Genomic DNA, 19,851 nt, shown 5'->3' on the forward strand with positions numbered 1-19,851 from the left:
CATGCCTTCTAAGCAATTCCTGTTCATTGTCTCTGTACCCATAGAAAATACTGAACAAATTAGAGGCCCTGGGAGATCACACCTGATTCCAATCCTAGTGATGAGCTACATTATCTGCACTCATTTGGTAGCTACAAACTCTGCTTTTCAATTGCCGGCACATAGTCTGAATGCGAGGAGCAGAATGCAATCAAGCACAAATCATAGCGTCTGGACGTTAGAGTCTTGCTTTGAAAGAGAAGTGGTCATAAATGAACAGCTGATTTCCCAATTCAGAAATTTATTACATGTTGGCCAATGGAAGAAAGTTAAGATCCAAGCTTGCCCAGACTTGAATATTCAGCCAACTGTTTGCTATACGTGGAGTATAGTCTCATTTTATTCCCTTAACCTTTAAAATGCAGCCACAAGCTAGATCTGGACCACAGTTCACACTTCCTCATAGGATAAAACAAGTTGCTGCCAAAAATACAAAACCATCTACTGAAGTCAATTTTCCTTTTCTGGAAAATTCTAGACCTCTTGCTTCAGCAAAACAAAATTTGGGATCACAGAAAAAGAATCAAGGGCCAAGAAGTATTAATAAAGAGAGTCAAAGCAGTTTCATCCTAAATTAAACAACACAAACTCATTACTTATCCAAAGAAGTAGGAACTACTTACCAACACCTTGTCTTGATTTTACTTTCCCAAATCCAAACCATGAGAAATCTGAAAACCACAACAAAACATAAAATAAACTTCGAAAGGGAAGCGTAAACCAGAGGCATTCAGCCCTATCCCTAGTGAAATAACAAACCCCCAAAAAGCTCCACTGGGGACTAAAGCTTCCCCTCAAACACCTGGAAACAAACCCTTGGGTTTTTGTGTAAAGATTTATTTCTCGTCCTGAGAGCAGGGAGGTTGGGATCAGATAAGAGGCGGCAAGAGCCTGTCTTCACGAAAAATGGCCAAAATCCAGGGTTCAAGGCACTGAGCAGATTTTCCTCCTCACTGTCTCTCTCTCCCCTAAGTATCAAATCATCAAACAGGGAAGCAGGGGTGAAAACAACACAGTGCATTTGACAAACGCACCCTGGTTCGCAACCATGGACATGTGGGGAAATAATCAAAGAAAACAAATCTTTTCTGGAGCAAAGACAAGCAGTACAAAAAAGGAACATGAAATCCCATGGGAGAACTGACACTCAGGCTGGATGGGGATTCAAGAGGAAGAAAGAGGATCACGATTCTACATGGATTCCACAACCGGCTTGCTGTGTGATGGTGGGCAGCTCCCAACAGCTTCACACCTCTTTGTAGCACAAGACTCCCGAGGCAGGTGAGGGGAAAGGTCTGCCAAATGTTTGGAGGTCCTCAGTGAAAAAACCCACAGTGAAATTCCTGTTTGCTTCCTGGGCCCTACTGTTCCTTTCTAGGTAATTTCCCCTGGGTTCAAAGTAAATTCAGCACAGCAGGGAAATCTCTGGATAAGAGGCCAATAAAGGGTTTGTTGTTGTTCAGTCACTAAGTCGTGTCTGACTCTGAGATCCCATGGACTGTAGCATGCCAACCTCCCTGTTCCAAATTTACCCAAGGTAATGGAGCCCCAGGTATGCCTAATAAAGAGAATGGAGCCCAAATAAGTAGCAACTGTGTTTCTCAGCTCCTTAGATCTGCAGTGATTTTTACAGGCAGCTAGGATAAAAGGCTGGAGAAGGCAATGGCACCCCACTCCAGAACTCTTGCCTGGAAAATCCCATGGATGGAGGAGCCTGGTAGGCTGCAGTCCATGAGGTCACTAAGAGTCGGACACGACTGAAGTGACTTAGCAGCTACAGGATAAAAGGCTACATAAGAAAAGAGCCCATGGAAATGAAAAATGTATATAAAAACTCTTTGCACACTCAAAAATGCCTTACAAAGTTGTCATGATTGCTATCTTTTTAAAGTACATTTAAGCCTTTCCTTTATTGGTATTCTACAACTTCAGCTGTAAGCCAGTTTTTACTTCTGATTGGTACTTCTCTGAATGTTTTTTGCCAGATTTTAAAAGGCAGAGGGAAGGCCTGGCCTCTAACCAATGCTAAAGAAAGATTCGTTTGCATGAAGGCAGTGACCTCATTTACTGGGTCCTTGGGTAGCAAGGCCTATGGATTTCTTAGTTACAACCAACCTCTTTCAAAACAGAGTGAATTTTCCTAAAGGTCACTTTTGTTTTTCTATATTCTTTTGATTTACTTAGTTCTAATTATCATCATGGATTAAATATTTGGACTCTTTTTTCACTTGAGTATTTTCTCAAAATCATCTTTCTATCTAACCGAGCACTCACTGAAGGGCAAGGCCATAGTGCCCCTCACAGATTACCCACTTCAGATTATTGTCCATTATCCACTATCATAACCACAACTTCCAGGAATATCCTGGTATGTCTTAGGTGCTCCCATCTTCATTTTTAGAGATCATTCCCTCAAGATAAATTCCAGAAATAGAATTACTGGGTCAAAACGGGGAAATACTGTTAACGTTCTCAATGCACATTATCTAATTGCTTTCTCGCTACATGAGGTCTTACTTTCACCAACAGTGTATAAGAAGGTGGATTGTGTAATTCCAAAAGGAAAGTTAAGGGTGAACCACTTCTGATATCCATCCTGCCATTGGTAGGTCTCTGACTAATTGAACAAACACTTGCCTCCCATCTTTGCCACATGAAACCATTCACTCCCCCCATCTGTCCTAGGCTGGTGTTTGGTCTCCCTAGGTGCAGTAGGGAGAACTTCAGGTATGAAAAGAATAACAGTAAGGCAGATACCACTTGTGTAGTTATTATAATTCACCAGCTTCCTCTCCCACCGCAGACTCCTCCCCTTGTTCTCAGCCAGACCTTATAATAAACCCCTGCTCCTTGACAAGAGACTGAGACTCAGAACAACTGGCTGATAGGCTTAACAAACGCCACAGTTGTTAGCGACTGAGCAGGGACTCAGCTTTCTGATGCCAAATCCAGAATTTCTTTCTTTCATAATTGCTTTTCCAATCCTCCAAATAACCAAAATTAGCCAAAGTGAAGAGAATGGCAACTCATTCCAGTATTCTTGCCTGGAGAATCTCATGGACAGAGGAGCCTGGTGATCTTACAGTCCGTGGGATCTCAAAGAGTCGGACATGACTGAATGACTAACACTACTACTACTACAATGTCATGATTAGGATCCAATTTTATACATGGAAGAACACTTGAATTAGTCATTCATTCCTCATTTTTTTCTTCAGCCGGCATATTTGAAGAGTCAAGAAAAAAGAACTGCATGTTATTCCCTCAAGGAGACTAAAATCAAGGATCAGCTCTCCTAGAACAACATCAGGGGTATAGGGGAACTCAAAGGAGGGCTATTTAGCTGAATCTGGGAGGCAGGGTAGGGGGGAAGTTATGGGGGAAGAGTTCTCTGACTTCTTGACAAGAGACTAAAATTCAGCAAGAATGGGAAAAAGCAGAGGGGGATATTTTCACTGTAAATTGTTCAGTTATGATCAGAGTGGGAAGCATCATATTTGTCAAGGGGCTGATGCAGCTGGAAAGAGAAAAAAAAAAAAAAGCTGAGACCATAAACAAGGGCTAAGCCAAGAGTTTGGAATCTATGGTGATATTGCAGGTAGACCCTAGAAACCAATCAACCAACCTTAGGCCAGGAAGAAACATGATCAAAATTAATTTTAGAAAGTGATTGCAGGATAGCAACAGGATGATACTAGAGAAAGACTGAGGGCAAGAGACTGGTTGAGGAGGCTTTTAGAGAAATCAGGGCCTGAGAAAATCATGACCTGAGCCTGGTAGTAGGGAAATGAGACAGGGACAAGATGGAGACTGCTGTCTGGTCTATTCAGGGGAATCAAGAGGACTTGGACATGGATTGTAAGTAGAGGAGAGTATCAGAAGTGAACAAGGATATTCTTGAGTTTAGACAACAAGACACATGGTGATGCTGCCCAATGTCTCCAAGGAAACTGACAGAGAAATAGACCTAGGGGTTCAACTCACAGGGTGGATATGGGGCACAAATCCCAAATAAGGTGACTATGTGGAAGATTCCCCTGAAGTAGGAAATGGCAACCCACTGCAGTATTCTTGCCTGGAAAATCCCATGGACAGAGGGGCCTGGTAGGCTACAGTCCATGGGGTCATAAGGAGTCTGATAGAACTGAGCACCTAAGCAGCAGCAGCACGTGCAGAAAACCTAAGAGGGAGACATCGAGAGTTTGAGTCTCAGGTCTCGAGCTCAAAGTTGTTGTTGTTGCTGAGTTGCTAAGTCATGTCTGACTTTTTGCAACCCCATGAACTGCAGCACACCAGGCTTCCCTATTCTTGACTATCTCCTGGAGTTTGCTCAAAGTGAAAGTGAAGAAAGTGAAGTCACTTAGTTGTGTCCAACTCTTTGCGACCCCATGAACTGGCTAGCCCACCAGGCTCCTCCATCCATGGAATTTTCCAGGCAACAATACTGGAGTGGGTTGCCATTTCCTTCTCCAGGGCATCTTCCTGACCCAGGGATCGAACCCAAGTCTCTCACATTGTAGGCAGACGCTTCACCATCTGAGCCACCAGGGAAGCCCAAACCCATGTCCATTGAGCCAGTGATGCCATCCAACCATCTCATCCTCTGTTGTCCCCTTCTCCTCCTGCCTTCAATCTTTCCCAGCATCAGGGTCTTTTCGGGTCAGCTCTTCGTATCAGGTGGCCAGTGGATCTGATCAAGTTTAACCAGAACCCAGAGTCCAGTGGAGAACAAAGGCTAGAGGCTGCATCTGAGACACATTTCTTCTTTGGGCATGCAAAGCACTCTTTTTGGCAGGTACAAATTAAAGAGTACAACTGAGGCTAACTTTTAACAAGCTTGTTCCTAAGTAGCTAAAATATTTCTAAGTCCTTTTTAACATTAGCACAATTATTATGTAAGAGAGAATGTAACATCCTTGACCATATGCCAAAGTTCTTGGAAAATTGAACAGGCCAGGCAGAGCACTATCACACTGATACCTCTCTCCCCCTCCAAAAGCTGTCCCTTGCTCAACAACTTTTTCTTGATGAATTTCAGCAGTAGTCTTAAAACCGTGATACTAAATGTTAACCGCAAAACTTTCCCATGAGGCCAAAAAGAAACAATTTCTCAATTTCCTGCAACGTTTCACCCATTGGGAGCAGAGTCCTGCCAAACATTCATTTATTTTCTATTTAATAAGAGACACTTTATTCACTGAAACATAAAGGGCTCCTTCAAAAGCAAATATAGTTGCAGCAAGCTTAAAGGAACTCCTTCTTTTGGAATCTAGACAAACAAAGACTCAATATTATGAAATTAACCAATTAAATCCACTTCTATTGAAGAAAGTTCTAGAAAGTTTTTCCTCATCCAGAGAAAAGGAAGATAGAAAAGAGCATATCACCACATCAACAGCTCTAAAGTGAGACTCAAACTAAATAAAATAAATAGCAATAAAGATTGCTTTTCAAATGTCTCTTAAAGGAAAACTTAAATTTAGGGGTTGAAAAGAAATATTTATGATGTAAGGGAGAGAATCAGAGGAAGGAGGGAGAAACAGGCAAAGTGGAAGAAATTTAATCTTCCCTGTGGTGCTGAATGGTACAAACACTAAATGTGATTGTTAGAAGGGCTCTGATCTCAAGAGGATGTCATTTATGGAGTTTTGATTTGTAAGTTTCAGAAAAAAAATTGTTTTTATACGTTAGAAGGGAAAGCAACTCTTCCAACTCTGGAGGAATTAAAATTTGCTGAGTTGTCAATTAAAATTTCTTTATAATTTTCTTTTTATTATTGAAATTTCTCTATATTTCAAGGCAAGGTTCATCACCCTTCAACCCCAAGAAGAGCATCTCTAATGCTGTGATGATAGAAGCACATGGGAAAATATGATTTACTGACAAAAATGCACTTCACCTCCAACTTTTCATGGCCACACCCATTCCCTGGAGGACCAGTGAGAGAGGAGCCAGGGAAAGTGTTCAGCCCAGAGTACACTCCGTAAGTGCCTGGGTGAGCAGCTGACTGCCTGTCACCTCACACAGAGAAGGAGGATGACTGGTCACTGCATTGCAAAGGAAATGAAAGAAAAGGACCGCTTTGCTGATGATACAATCATCTCTCTTTCCAACTGACACATAATCAGAGTGAGTAATAGTTTGCTTCAAATTAATTCCAGTTCCACAAGGCACAGAACAATGTAGTTTGGGGCCAAGTTTCCACTTCGATTTAACTTAATCTTTTAGTTAAGGACACAACCTTTATATAAGTCCCATCTCCACAGACCAGCAAGAGGGCTCGCTTTAAGTTAAATCACAGTTCCAAAGGGTTACAGATTCCTTCTGACCAGCCTCCATTGGCTCCATCCTTTTCCTTCCCTCAAATTTCCAATGTGACTTATGTTCACTATTCCTAAGAAAAGTAACACTGAACACCTCCAATTGACAAATTTGAAGAAAAATATCCATATTGTGGGGCTTCCCAGGTCTATTGGTAAAGACCCACCTGCCAATGCAGGAGACATAAGAGATGCAGGTTTGATCCCTGGGTCGGGAAGATCCCTTGGAGGAGGGCATGGCAATCCATTCCTGTATTATTGCCTGGAGAATCCCATGGACAGAGGAGTCTGGCAGGCTACAGTCCATAAGGTCACAAAGAGTCTGACACAACTGAATCGACTTAGCACAGCACAGCACACACACACACAGTGATTAACTGACCCCATGACCTCTAAATTCCAATTCACAAATTCAAAATCGCATTTCATGTATATCTGTATTTTTCTGGAGAGAAAATCCACATATGTTTCTTTGGATTTGAAAATGGTGGTGCTGCTGCTAAGTCGCTTCAGTCGTGTCCATGTGCAGAGTGTGCAGGAGCAGGAAAGAGACCACTGTGGCCGTTGGACCACTTGTCCAACTCTTTGTAACCCCATAGACGGCAGCCCACCAGGCTCCTCTGTCCCTGGGATTCTTCAGGCAAGAACACTAGAGTGGGTTGCCATTTCCTTCTCCAATGCATGAAAAGTGAAAAGTGAAAGTGAAGTCTCTCAGTCGTGCCCGGGTCTTAGCGACCCCATGGACTGCAGCCTACCAGGCTCCTCCAGCCATGGGATTTTCCAGGCAAGAGTACTGGAGTGGGATGCCATTGCCTTCTCCTTGAAAAAGGTACTTCACTGCAAAATGCTAAGAACCAGTGAAATACATATAAATAGTTTCAGAGACAAAAGTTTAAATGCGTAGGTACTCCACAGCTGGGCTTCCCTGGTGGCTCAGTGATAAAGAATCCGCCTGTCAATGCAGAAGACACGGGTTCAGATCCCTGGGTCGAGAAGATCCTCTGGAGAAGGAAATAGCAAACCACTCCACTATTCTTGCCTCCCAGGGACAGAGGAGCCGGGTGGGCTACATTCCGTGGGGTCACAAAGAGTTGGACAAGACTTAGTGACTAAACAACAACAACTCTGCATCTAAATTCTGTTTAACTATATTCCCTATCAACTGTTGAACCAGGTCCTCAGAACCATCTGCCATCTCCCACTTAGACTTCTACAGTGACCTTCTCCCCTGTCTCCTGCTCTCGTGTTCTTGCCCCCTCTGAACCTCTTTTCCATAGAGCTGCCAGAGTAATATTTTCAAGTATCGGTCAGATTGCATTCCCCCACTGAACACCCTGTAAAGCTGTCTTGTCACATCTAGTATAAACTTCTGATGATGACTAGAGTCCTGTACTACGTGGGTTCCCCCACCCTCCCATCCCCTAGGAAACGGCCACAGTGGTCTCTTTCCTGCTCCTGCACACTCTGTACATTTCCCTGCCTCCTCCCCAAATCCTCTGCTCAGGCTTTCCTCACAGCTAACCACCTCTAATCCTGCAGTTTTCAGGGCAACTATCACACTTCAGAGGGGCCCTGGCCTCAACCTTGTAACCTGAGTCTTTCTCAGCCCCTCTCACTCACTACCATCCCTTTCTCCTCAGTGCACATGTGCATGTCTTTAGTCCTCAGTCGTGTCTGACTCTTTGCAACCCCATGGACTGCAGCCCTCCAGGCTCCTCTGTCCATGGGGATTCTCCAAGCAAGAATACTGGAGTGGGTTGCCATGCCTTCCTCCAGGGGATCTCCCCAACCTAGGGATCGAACCCAGATCTCCCACATTGTGGGTGGATTCTCTACCGACTGAGCCACCAGGGAAGCCCAAAAATACTGGAGTGGGTAGTCTATCCCTTCCCCAGGGAATCTTCCCAACCCAGGAATCAAACCAGGGTCTCCTGCATTGCAGGTGGATTCTTTACCAGCTGAGCTACCAGGAGCCCCCCTTCTCAGTATGTACCAATGAAGAATCTGACTCACTTCCGGTATTCTTTCTTATCTTTACCCTTTTCTAGAACTTGAGTTCCACGAAGTCAGTGACTGTCTTAGAAGAGGCTCCACCCTCCTGAAACAGACTCTGACACAAGGACTCGAGTGATGAATCCTTCAGTTTACTAGGAAGGGATCCAGGAACACTAGAGTGGGGGATAGCCCATGACACAGGGAGAGAAAGAAGCCTGGAGAAGATATGTTACCCAGTGGGTTACACTGGGGACAATGAGAGCTCAAATCCCTGGGTGCTTGCGGAGAGGGTGTAGAATGCATCTCAGAGTTTTTCTAACCAAAACATGAGGAAGTTGTGTCGTTTACCTTCCAACCACCGTTTGTCATTCTGCTAAGAGAGAGCCCTGGGGCAGAGTTCCGAGTGTTTGGAGCAAGACACTGGGGGGCAAGCACAGGATGATGGGACCCGAGGACCTGGTGGGGGCGCCAACAGGATTTGCCACAGGAATCTTGTCTATGTTGCTCACCACCACCTCTAGCGCCTAAAACAGGCCCTCAATAGATACTTATCAAGAATAATCATATTTAAAAGCATCACAGTAGGAAGGACTGCAAGTCTAATAATAGCATCAACAGGCAAATTATACACTCAACATAAAAACCACAATATTTTGCAAGTATATTTGCTGCCCTCTTGATTAATTTTTTCTCCCCACCTGCCCTACCCCCGATCCCCGACCATGGAATCTCAGAAAAGTATTTAAAAGTGAGCAATACCCAGAACCCAGCATTCTGGGCAGGAGTGTGGAATAAACATGCTGGACCAGATGTCACATGCGAGGTGTCACTGGATGCTGTAAGAAAAAACTTCATGACCCTGGGTGGGTCATTTCTCCCCCTCATGGGCTCTGCTGCCTACTCCATGAAGACAGGGGCTGAAAAGGGGCTGAAAAGGTCCTTTTGAGCCTTAGAAATCCATAGTACTAATCATCAGGCATGTATGACTGGGAATAAATTGCCACTTGGCCTTCCATAGCTTTCCTGAGCATGGGTATTTTGGGATTGTGAGATCATGGGCAATTTAAAGAAAAGCACTCTGTCCACCGGCCTAGATTTCCTCCTGCTAAATAATACTCAGATCCTTTGGGGTCACTATTTCCTCATCTTGTGAGAAGAGCCTGTGCTCTGCAAAAGCAATTTCTAAAAAAAAAAAAATGGTACTTATTGAATACTTGCTAGATGCTAGGACACTTACTAGAGATTAGATATTACTTTAATTAGGGAAAATTGGTCAGCTTCTATTCAAGCATTAAAAAAAAATAAAATTAAGCTAAAGTGATTTTTAGATCCTACAAACTGAAGTTTCAGAAGCCGCAAGTGAGAAGAGACAAAACAGACTTGCTCAGAATGTGGCAAAATGGCCTCTTCCCCTTGAAACATTTAATTTTGAGTCCAAAATGTTGCCAACCACATCCCTCTTTCATTTTGAACATGTAGACTATTTCAAAGAAAATTCATTTAATCTACATCTCTGTCATTTACAAACATTACAAAGTGTTGGGTGTTTTGTTTTTTTTTTAATCTATTGTAAATTCTGAAGGTTTATTCTTTAACAAAGGAGGTCACACTATCTACTCTGAGTGGATAAAAAAAGGAAATTGTAATTCCAAAGGGTTAGTTTTAAACTTGGACCTTTGAGAAAGCCAGAAGCAGACTCTGTTTACTAGTAATAGTTGACAAACGTTGAGAGAGGCATATCAAAGCTTTGCCTTTCTGAGGTACCACCTCAGCGAGAGCTCATAACACTCTATAAACACTTTTTTTCAGCTGTCACAAACTCCTTGCAGGGAAGACAGGTGATGTCTGGTTGCACACACACAACATTTCCCTAATACTGTCTTCACATTCAAGAAATCACTGCCTCAGATTCACCCCACACACCCCTCTCTCTGCAAAGCAACACTGGTAAGCACTTGGAGCAAGTCTTTTGGGAGGGAAATTGGCTAAGTTTCATCATTTGAGAAGTGATATTAGTGGCCTCAAAGTGAATGACAAACCCATAGAGTCTGACAAACACTTTATGTCAGACTCCCCTGAGCTTTCATTTCCATGGAAAACCTAAACAGTGGCTCAGAGACCTGAGCCGACTTGTTCAGACCTGTCTGAGGTGCCTTCACCAATTGAGGCCAAAAAGTGCTTTCTGCTCTTCCTTGCACAAAAACTGTCACCACAGGACATGCATTTGAAAATGCTTTTGCAATTGTTGCTATAGATTCATAGTTATATTCATATTTATGCATATATATAAATATAACATGCAAATTCTTTTTTCAGTTTCTCTAAACCAACATTTGCTGCAGCTAATTCAAAGCACCATGAAGGAATTTTTTTTGTGGTTTTATTATGGAATTTTAGAAGGAGTAGGAGGATGGCAGCATTTCTAGCCTTCTCACTTTAAAATACTTTCAATTGTATTCAAATCCTTCTCTCCAGTCTTGGGATGTGGTGACCTTTGCCTTTCTTTCCAGTGACCCACTGTCAAGCTCCTTCCCCACCAAGACTCTTGACTCAAGACTCATCCAGCCAAGGTCAGGAAATGTGTGAGGCTGATACAATAGCTAAGATGTTTATTTAATTTTATTACCTTGTGCTCTTCTATTAGGAAGCTCCCATAATGGAATAGAACATAATAGGATTATATACACTTATAAAGCTGGGTGCTGAATAAAAATAATTGAATAAAATAACCATAAATAGAACAAAATGAAAACCCACTGTTGAAAATGCAGCACCAGTGACATGAACTAACTATCAGCCATCCACTTGCTGCTTAACATCACTAGAGGTGGTTACACACTGTTAGTGGAAGAATCTCAAATCCATAAGATGTAACTGCATTTCTTTCCTTTGTGTTTCCTACTAACTGCCCAATGTGCTCTTTAAGATCCACTGCTTTTCTGAAAATTAATCAAAATTGACTGGCTAGGTCAGGGATTCTAGAATTTTTGCCTCCCCAGGGAAGTTGGACAATGTCTGGAGACATTTGGGGTTGTCACCATGGGAAGGGTGAGGTGGAGGAGGTATGCTTCTAGCATGTGGTGGGTAGAGGCCAGGGATGATGGTAAACAGCCAACAGTACTCAGTCCACCTCACAACAAAGAATTTAAGTCTTAGAACATCAAGGGTGCCTTAATGGAGAAACACTGGCATAAGTCATAGCCCAGCAGAGGTGGAATTTCTCCCCAAATCCTGTTAAAAAGAAACCTTAGCCTATTTGATTTCACTGTCACTATAAAAGTCTCTTCTCTCATGTTATCCAGTGTTCTGGTCACTGGTCCCTCTCAGTTTCTCATACCTCACAAGAAATAGCTATAACGTCATAATTTTTGTTGCTCCCAAACACCAAAAAATGCTATCCTGGTCCACATGGGATAGGCAATGCAGTATGGGAGGATGGGAACTGCATTTGGACTCCAAGGCTTGGGTTTGAGTCTTAATACAGCAGTGTGTGTGTGTGTGCTCAGTCACTGACCTGCCTCTTGAGAAACCTGGATGCAAGTCAGGAAGCAACAGTTAGAACTGGACATGGAGCAACAGACTGGTTCCAAATAGGAAAAGGAATAAGCTAAGGCTGTATATTGTCACCCTGCTTATTTAACTTCTACGCAGAGTACATCATGAGAAACTCTGGGCTAGATGAAGTACAAGCTGGAATCAAGATTGCCGGGAGAAATATCAATAACCTCAGATATGCAGATGATACCACCCTTATGGCAGAAAGTGAAGAAGAACTAAAGAGCTTCTTGATGAAAGTGAAAGAGGAGAGTGACAAAGTTGGCTTAAAGTTCAACATTCAGAAAACTAAGATCATGGCATCTGGTCCCATCACTTCATGGCAAATAGACGGGGAAACAGTGGAAACAATGGCTGACTTTATTTTGGGGGGCTCCAAAATCACTGCAGATGGTGACTTGCAGCCATGAAACTAAAAGACACTTACTCCTTGTATGGAAAGTTATGACCAACCTAGACAGCATATTAAAAAGCAGAGACATTACTTTGCCAGCAAAGGTCCATCTAGTCAAGGCTATGGCTTTTCCAGTAGTCATGTATGGATGTGAGAGTTGGACTATAAAGAAAGCTGAGCACTGAAGAATTGATGCTTTTGAACTGTGGTGTTGGAGAAGACTCTTGAGAGTCCCTTGGACAGCAAGGAGATCCAACCAGTCCTCCTAAAGGAGATCAGTCCTGGGTGTTCATTGGAAGGACTGATGACCACTACTTTTTGTATTTCCAAGGCACACTGTTCTTTGCCTGTTATATTATCTCACTCTGAATTTTAATTATCTACTTCCTTTTTGAAACTTCTCCTCACTGGAAGTTCCTTATGTGCAACAAAAATATTTCTGTCTTGTATCTCCATGGTACTTCTAGCACTGAACACAGAGGCTGGTGCAATCTAGGTGCTCGATAAAGATTTATTGAATGGATAGACAAATGAATTCCAACTTTTCACCATTGCATTCATCAATCAAGAGCCAAATTTGGAGTGATGTGGGATCACAGTTGTGTTAAGACGCTGCACTGCTCCCTCTCCTTCCTGGCCAGCGGAGGATTAGAAACCACCCCCCCGCCCCCCCACTATCACCAATCCACATAACTTGCTTTTACAAATGAAAGGGAACAGAAATGACACATATTTAATAGTTAGTCATAAGTTTTCTACTTCCTTTTCATCCTATCACCATGAACCATGAAACCTCATGTTTGGATGTACTGTGTTGTACATGGAGCATGAGGAAAAATAATCTCTGTTTTAGTGGTTACTTATTTTTACAACATCACTAAGCCTATTCTAACTGATACAATAGTGAAGTTTCAAGTGAATCTTACTAAAAGATAATCTTATCTATAAAAATATCAGGCTTTTATTTCATTCAAAGACTCTGATATGTATGGTTAAGAGAATACATTCACACACATGGACTCTCTAAAGCATGTGCAGGTGTGGGCATAAATACATAATGTATAAATATTCATGATAAAAGAATACAAAAAGTTAAAAAAAAAAAAACTCACTGTAACTCAAGTGAAGAAATTAGAATTGGGTGAGAAAGGATGGAGGGTCAGTAGGAGGTTCAAGAGGAAGGGGACATGTATACTTGTAGCTGATTCACAGTGTTGCACTAGCAGAAACCAACAAAAGATTGTAAAGCAATTATCCTCCAATTAAAAAATAAAACAAAAGCAAAACAAAAACTAATGCCTGAAACAAAATGTTTTTCTTTCAGTTCAGTTCAGTTCAGTCACTCCGTCGTGTCTGACTCTTTGTGACCCCGTGAATTGCAGCACGCCAGGCCTCCCTGTCCATCACCAACTCCCAGAGTTTACTCAAACTCATGTCCATCGAGTCGGCAATGCCATCCAGCCATCTCATCCTCTGTTGTCCCCTTCTCCTCCTGCCCCCAATCCCTCCCAGCATCAGGGTCTTTTCCAATGAGTCAGCTCTTCGCATCAGGTGGCCAAAGTATTGGAGTTTCAGCTTCAGCATCAGTCCTTTCAAGGACTGAACACCCAGGACTGATCTCCTTTAGGATGGACTGGTTGGATCTCCTTGCAGTCCAAGGGACTCTCAAGAGTCTTCTCCAACACCACAGTTCAAAAACATCAATTCTTCAGTGCTTAGATTTCTTTAGAGTCCAACTCTCACATCCATACATGACCACTGGAAAAACCAGACCTTTGTTGACAAAGTAATGTCTCTGCTTTTTAATATGCTACCTAGGTTGGTCATAACTTTCCTTCCAAGGAGTAAGTGTCTTTTAATTTCATGGCTGCAATCACCATCTGCAGTGATTTTGGAGCCCCCCCCAAAATAAAGTCAGCCACTGTTTCCACTGTTTCTCCATCTATTTGCCATGAAGTGATGGGACCAGACGCCATGATCTTAGTTTTCTGAATGTTGAGCTTTAGAACCACTAAATATAAAAGTATTGTACTAAGCCATAAAGGAGAGGGGAGGGATAGTGCAAATCAGAATGAATAAACAGATGAGAAGAGAAACAAGAAACAAAAAAGCAAACAAAGAATTCAGACTTGTAAACTTGCAAGCAGTCCCCTTAGAAGCCCATGCCTTCATTCCAAGGATTTTGGTCCTATTTTTCACATTTCCGAACTTGTCGTGGGGAATTATCTTTAATTAATATAACAGAGTCTTCAAACTATGGGAATCTTCATTATTGGAGAGGAAACTTTGATATTTTAACAGTCAAAGATCACTTGGAGACAGGTCTGGTGGAATGTATGGGTGATTAAGCTGGACCACATCACAATTATTCTCCAGGGGGGTCCAATTATGTAGGCTCAAGTCTCCACCATTATAGAGCTCATAACTTTTCACTGAAAGCACTTCTGAAAGATGAATTCTAAAAATGCACAAGCTCTCTTTTCCAGTGAGTCTCAAACTTTTACATAGTTCTAAAATCATGACTAAATGTCAGTCACCAGTAACTTCCTGGCCCCTTAATTCATGGCGATTAAGTAGAGACAATGTGAGTGGAAGCATGGCTGGGTGTTCTTCAAGGCATCCATTAGAAGCTAGCTAAGCACATTTACTCCCAGACTGTATTATCATAAAAGCAATTGAATCCTGGTGGATAAAAGCCCACTTAAAACAGAACTTATTAGAGATCATTTTTGTTTGTGTTCTGGATTATATTGTATATTCCCCAAATTCATATGCGTGCACATGTGTGTACTCTTTTGTGACCCCATGGACTGTAACCCTCAAGGCTTCTCTTTCCATGAGATTTCCCAGACAAGAATACTGGAATGGGTTTCTATTTCCTTCTCCACAAATGCATATGCTGAAGTCCTAATTTCCAATATATCTGTATTTGGCCTTTAAGGAGGTAATGAAGGTCAAATGAGACCACAAGAGTGGGAGTTTAATCTCATAGGACTGGTGTCCTCTTTTTCTCCACAAGGCCACAGTAAGAAGGTGGTGTCTTCAAGCCAGGAAGAGGGCCCTTGTCAGGAACCTGATTGACTGTACCTGATCTTGGATTTCTAGGCTCCAGAGCTGTGAGAAAGTAAATGCTTTTTGTTAAAAAAGCCACCCAATCTGATATTGTGCTATGGTGCCCTGAGCAGACTAGCCCAGTTTGTTTGTTGGCTTTTTCGTTGTTGTTGTTTGTTTGCTCTTGTTGTTGCTGTTTGGATTGCCACCCTGTATCCACTTCCTTGTCCCCAACTGGTCATGATTTTCATTTGGTTATCCACCTACTCCCAAACAACCAATTTGATTCAAGATGGAACCAATGGCTCAGGCACAAAAATTCATAATTCCATTCCCTGCCCATAGTGTGGCTCCAGAACTGGCATGTGACTAAAGTGAGACTGAACAAAATCAAGTCTGGGATGCGTGTACAAAGGTTGACGGAAGTGATCCCTGATGGATGGGATCTGGAGGGATTAGCATCAGGACTGAATGAAAATCATCTTTGCTGCAACCATGAGAGAAAAGTTTGTCTCTGAGTCAAGCCAATCAGTGCTTGAGCCTCGGATCAAGCCATATCTAGAGCTTGGTATTTACTCCCTGATGGCGTCCTTATTGTTCAAGGCAACTGTAAGATGCCAAAGTAAAACAGGGATGGGGCAAGAGTCATGTAACTGTCAGTAAGTCGGTCCTGCAGCCCCAGAAGCTGGAGTAAATGGGTACCGTATTCTGGAGTCCTTCCACGCACCCAAGTTTTATTACCACTAATGTTGAATCGGCCTGTTATGGAGATGTAAATGTCCTGTTCTTCAAAGGCTTGTTTGACAGGATGAAAAGCTTTGGGTTTTCAATGACTTTGACTCTTCAGGAGATGGGAGGACAGCCTATTTTAGCAATTTCCATGGGAATGAATAGACATATACTTTAGCTATTCAAATATTTAACTAGCTCCTTTGTTGTTGTTTTGAATTCCAAGGAGCTGCAGCTGCCTGTTTGTGTCTGTTGTGCCTTTAAGGGGCTTGCTGATTCAGTGGGATCCCTTGAATGCATTAATTAGCCTTCTCTCATTTTCCCAGCCCATGCCTATGAAGAAATGAGCATTTACAGCTCCAATTGTGGAACCATGTGAGTCTTCAGGGTGCCAGATAAAGGCAGGCTCAGAACTACCTGCTTTTTGATGGGCAGTTTTACACTGGCAGCAGCCTGCGAGATGAATTTATTGGTGATTACTATTGGCAGGAGAATGAAACACGGGCCTGGATTAAAGTGTAACAGGGGAAAGGGGATATTAATCAGCCCAGGTACATGAGTCAGAAAGAGGTGAGGATGCACAGAAAATAAAATGTTATGGAAGGCTGGAAAATGATTTATCATTTTTAATATATATCATCTAAACTCACTCTTTATAACTGCTTGTAGGTCTCCATGTTGTGAAGACTTGGGCAATAAAACACTCCTTTAAAACACTAAGGTTAAAGATGCGGGTGGGGAAAATAAAGAAGCATGAAGAGTGAACTGACTGTAAAAGAAAGACAAGTGTGTGGCTTAAAATTAAATTTCCACTCTTTTCTTTTAAAATTATTTATAAATAGAGATTTTGCTTGGAAAAACTGCATTCTATTGATAAGACAGAAAGACGAGAAGTCTTTCTGGGAGGGTTCATTTCTCAGATCATTCTTAAAATTATTATTATATGAGACAATGTACTCTTAAGAGCATATGTCCATGACAGGCTTAACTGTTAAGCCAACTGATTAAATTATTATTAACATTGAATCCTTGAGCTTGGAAGCTTGGTTCTACACAATTAAGCTCTAATTTATGGAAGTTAGCAAGAAGAAAATCTAGTTGACAGTGATATGAAATGAGACATCTCTTCCCCTATTAATAGTTACTAGTCTTACTTGAGATTTTTCAACCCAGGAAATTGTACAAAGTATTTTCAGGAGGGTTTCCCTTTCTGCAATGGGAAGAAACAAATAACGGCACATCCCTCAGCATTCTGTAACACTTTCTAGCTTCTAACAGTAACTGTTTGTCTCAGTTTCCCTTCAGAAATATCAGCTATGTCTAGGACATGTGTATGTTCCCCAGAACCACCTGGAAATGTAGTAAGAGAAGAATATCAGGGGCTTCATGGTCTCTTCTTCATTTACCTCCTTCACAAAAGTTCTCTGATGTTCTATGACAAGCTATGTTTGTAAACACAGAACCCATTGCTTTTTTTTTTCAAACAGTGGACCATCTATGGCTGGACTCATGCTAGCTGAAAAAGCAATGGCTTCTGCTCTGGTCCAGGCCTCTCCAGGTCTCATGACAACCGCTATCTCGACCTACTTAGCCTCTGCCTTGTTTTTACCCTCCTTAGTTCCATCCTCCATTCTACAGCTGGACAGAACTTGCTAAAATGTGCAGATCTTCTTCAACAACACTACTTAAATTTGATGGAGGGCTCCACATCACTGCCCCACAACCCAAACTCCTAATCTGGGGCTTGGATTCAAGTTCCTCTCCAGACTTGTCTCTTCCAGTCTCTTTTCTCTCATGTTAAGCCCTAGAAACTGAGGTAGCAACTGAGGTAGCAACTGAGGTAGCAGCTGGTAGCTCTTTGCTTAAATTGTGCTGTGTCTTGTCTGTGCCTTAACCCTATGTCTTTGCTTACGCCAATCCTTTCTCTAGTTTTTTTCCTATGCATCCTTTGCTACTCAAGGCGCACCTCCTTTAGCATGCCTCTCTGATCACTTTGGACCAGGCTAAATATTTCTCTTCTCTGCTCACATGAAACCTCCTTGCAGGGGAGGGAGGCAGAAGCGGGGATCAGGATGGGGAACACATGTAAATCCATGGCTGATTCATGTCAATGTATGGCAAAAACCACTACAATATTGTAAAGTAATTAGCCTCCAACTAATAAAAATAAATGAAAAAAAAAGAAACCCCTTGCAGATCTTGATTAAAATCAAGCATTATAACAATTTTTTCACATATCTAACCAAGTCCTTGACTAGATTATACATCTTTGAGAAGCCTCCAGTCTTTCAAGTTTTTATTGCTAGACAGTACATGGCATACAGCCTCTGCCTCCAGAAAGAGGAACATATAAGGCTGACTCATTGCACACTACCCCACTGGTGTCCTTGGAGTTGTTCAAGTCTGGGCAGGGTAAGGCAGCATGTGGTCCTCACTAGAGGTCCACATCTTTGACCTCTAATTCTCTGCCTTCAAAAATCACTGTGGAAAATGCAACCATCAAATCCATAAGAACACATCAAACCATTACAGCTACGAAGACCAAGCATCATTTAACTGAGCAGCTAGCCAACCTGTCAGTAGGGCCCTGAGGAATGAAGCACAACGGGCAGCCACCTTCAAGTGAAGGAAAGTGAGAAGCAACTATGTACAATATCCAAGACATTGAAACAACGCAAATGCTCATCAACAGATGACTGGTTTAAGAAGACGGGTATGTGTGTATGTATATATAATGGAATATTACTCAGCCATAAAAATATGAAATAATGCCATTTGCAATGTGGATGGACCTAATGAAATAAGTCAAAGAAAGACAAATATTATATGATATCACTTATACATGAAATCTTAAAAATAACACAAACAAATCTATTTACAAAACAGACTAAAAGTCAGAAAATAAACTTTTGGTTACCAAAGCGGAAAGGGAAGAGGGATAAATTAGGTGCATGGGATTAATAGACACAAATGACTATATGTAAAATACAGAAGCAACAAGGATTTACTATATAACAGAGGAAACAATATTCAATATCTTGTAATAACTTATAATGGAAAACCATCTGAATATATGTATAACTGAACCACTTTGCTATACACCTGAAACTAACACAATATTGAAAGTCAACTAGACTTAAAAAACGAAAATCCCGAAGCTTAGGAGATTTCTTCAGTGCTAGCAGAAGCCTGCACTGGGCAAAGAGGCTCTGAAAGGGGAGTGAGGGCTACAGGAATCAAGGTTTACCTGCTTCACAAGCCTTCCTGAACACCTTCAGGTATAAGAACTACTCAGTTATTGTAGAACCAAGAAATCAATCCATCGATTAAAAGTGTGTAATACAATGGGAAGGATTAGCATTTCCTGAGTTCCTCCTATGTGCCAGGCATCTTATTATTGGATGCTCACCATTACACCATCAAGTAGATATTACAACCACTCCTGAAATGCAGAGGAATTCAGTAATCTTTGAATCATACAGACAGGAAATGGAGCAGAATAAATGCATAGTCAAGAATTAGTCGGAAAGCCTCGGTCACAGGGATGATCTGGGGAGTCATCCAAGTATGTACCCTCTCTCATACTTCTCCCCATACAAATCCTCAAGGTCTTTCATAAACTTCTGGAAAACTGAGTGTTCCCAATCTAAGGTTTCCTAAGACCTTTGAGTTGGGTCTTGTAGTGGATCTAGAACATGTCTGTCCATGTTCAGACAAAGTCAGATTCGACCTAAAGAATGAAGGATTCTCATCAGTGAGGCCAGGTCG

General features: G+C 42.0%; 1 protein-coding gene across 7 annotated transcripts in view; it reads right to left on the reverse strand.

Annotated features, from left to right (window-relative positions):
* Positions 1 to 19,851, reverse strand: part of NTRK2 (neurotrophic receptor tyrosine kinase 2) — a 388,291-nt gene that overhangs the window by 172,003 nt on the left and 196,437 nt on the right. For 5 of the 7 annotated variants that reach the window (XM_043927526.1, XM_043927527.1, XM_043927529.1 and 2 more), the window contains exon 14: positions 663 to 710. The exons of the other annotated variants lie outside the window; for them this stretch is intronic. In XM_043927526.1, coding sequence (XP_043783461.1) covers positions 663 to 710 — 48 coding nt within the window. The remainder of the gene's footprint in view (positions 1 to 662; positions 711 to 19,851) is intronic. 7 annotated transcript variants of the gene reach the window in all.

Source organism: Cervus elaphus, chromosome 16 (genome assembly GCF_910594005.1).
Source record: "Cervus elaphus chromosome 16, mCerEla1.1, whole genome shotgun sequence".
Taxonomy (NCBI): domain Eukaryota; kingdom Metazoa; phylum Chordata; class Mammalia; order Artiodactyla; family Cervidae; genus Cervus; species Cervus elaphus.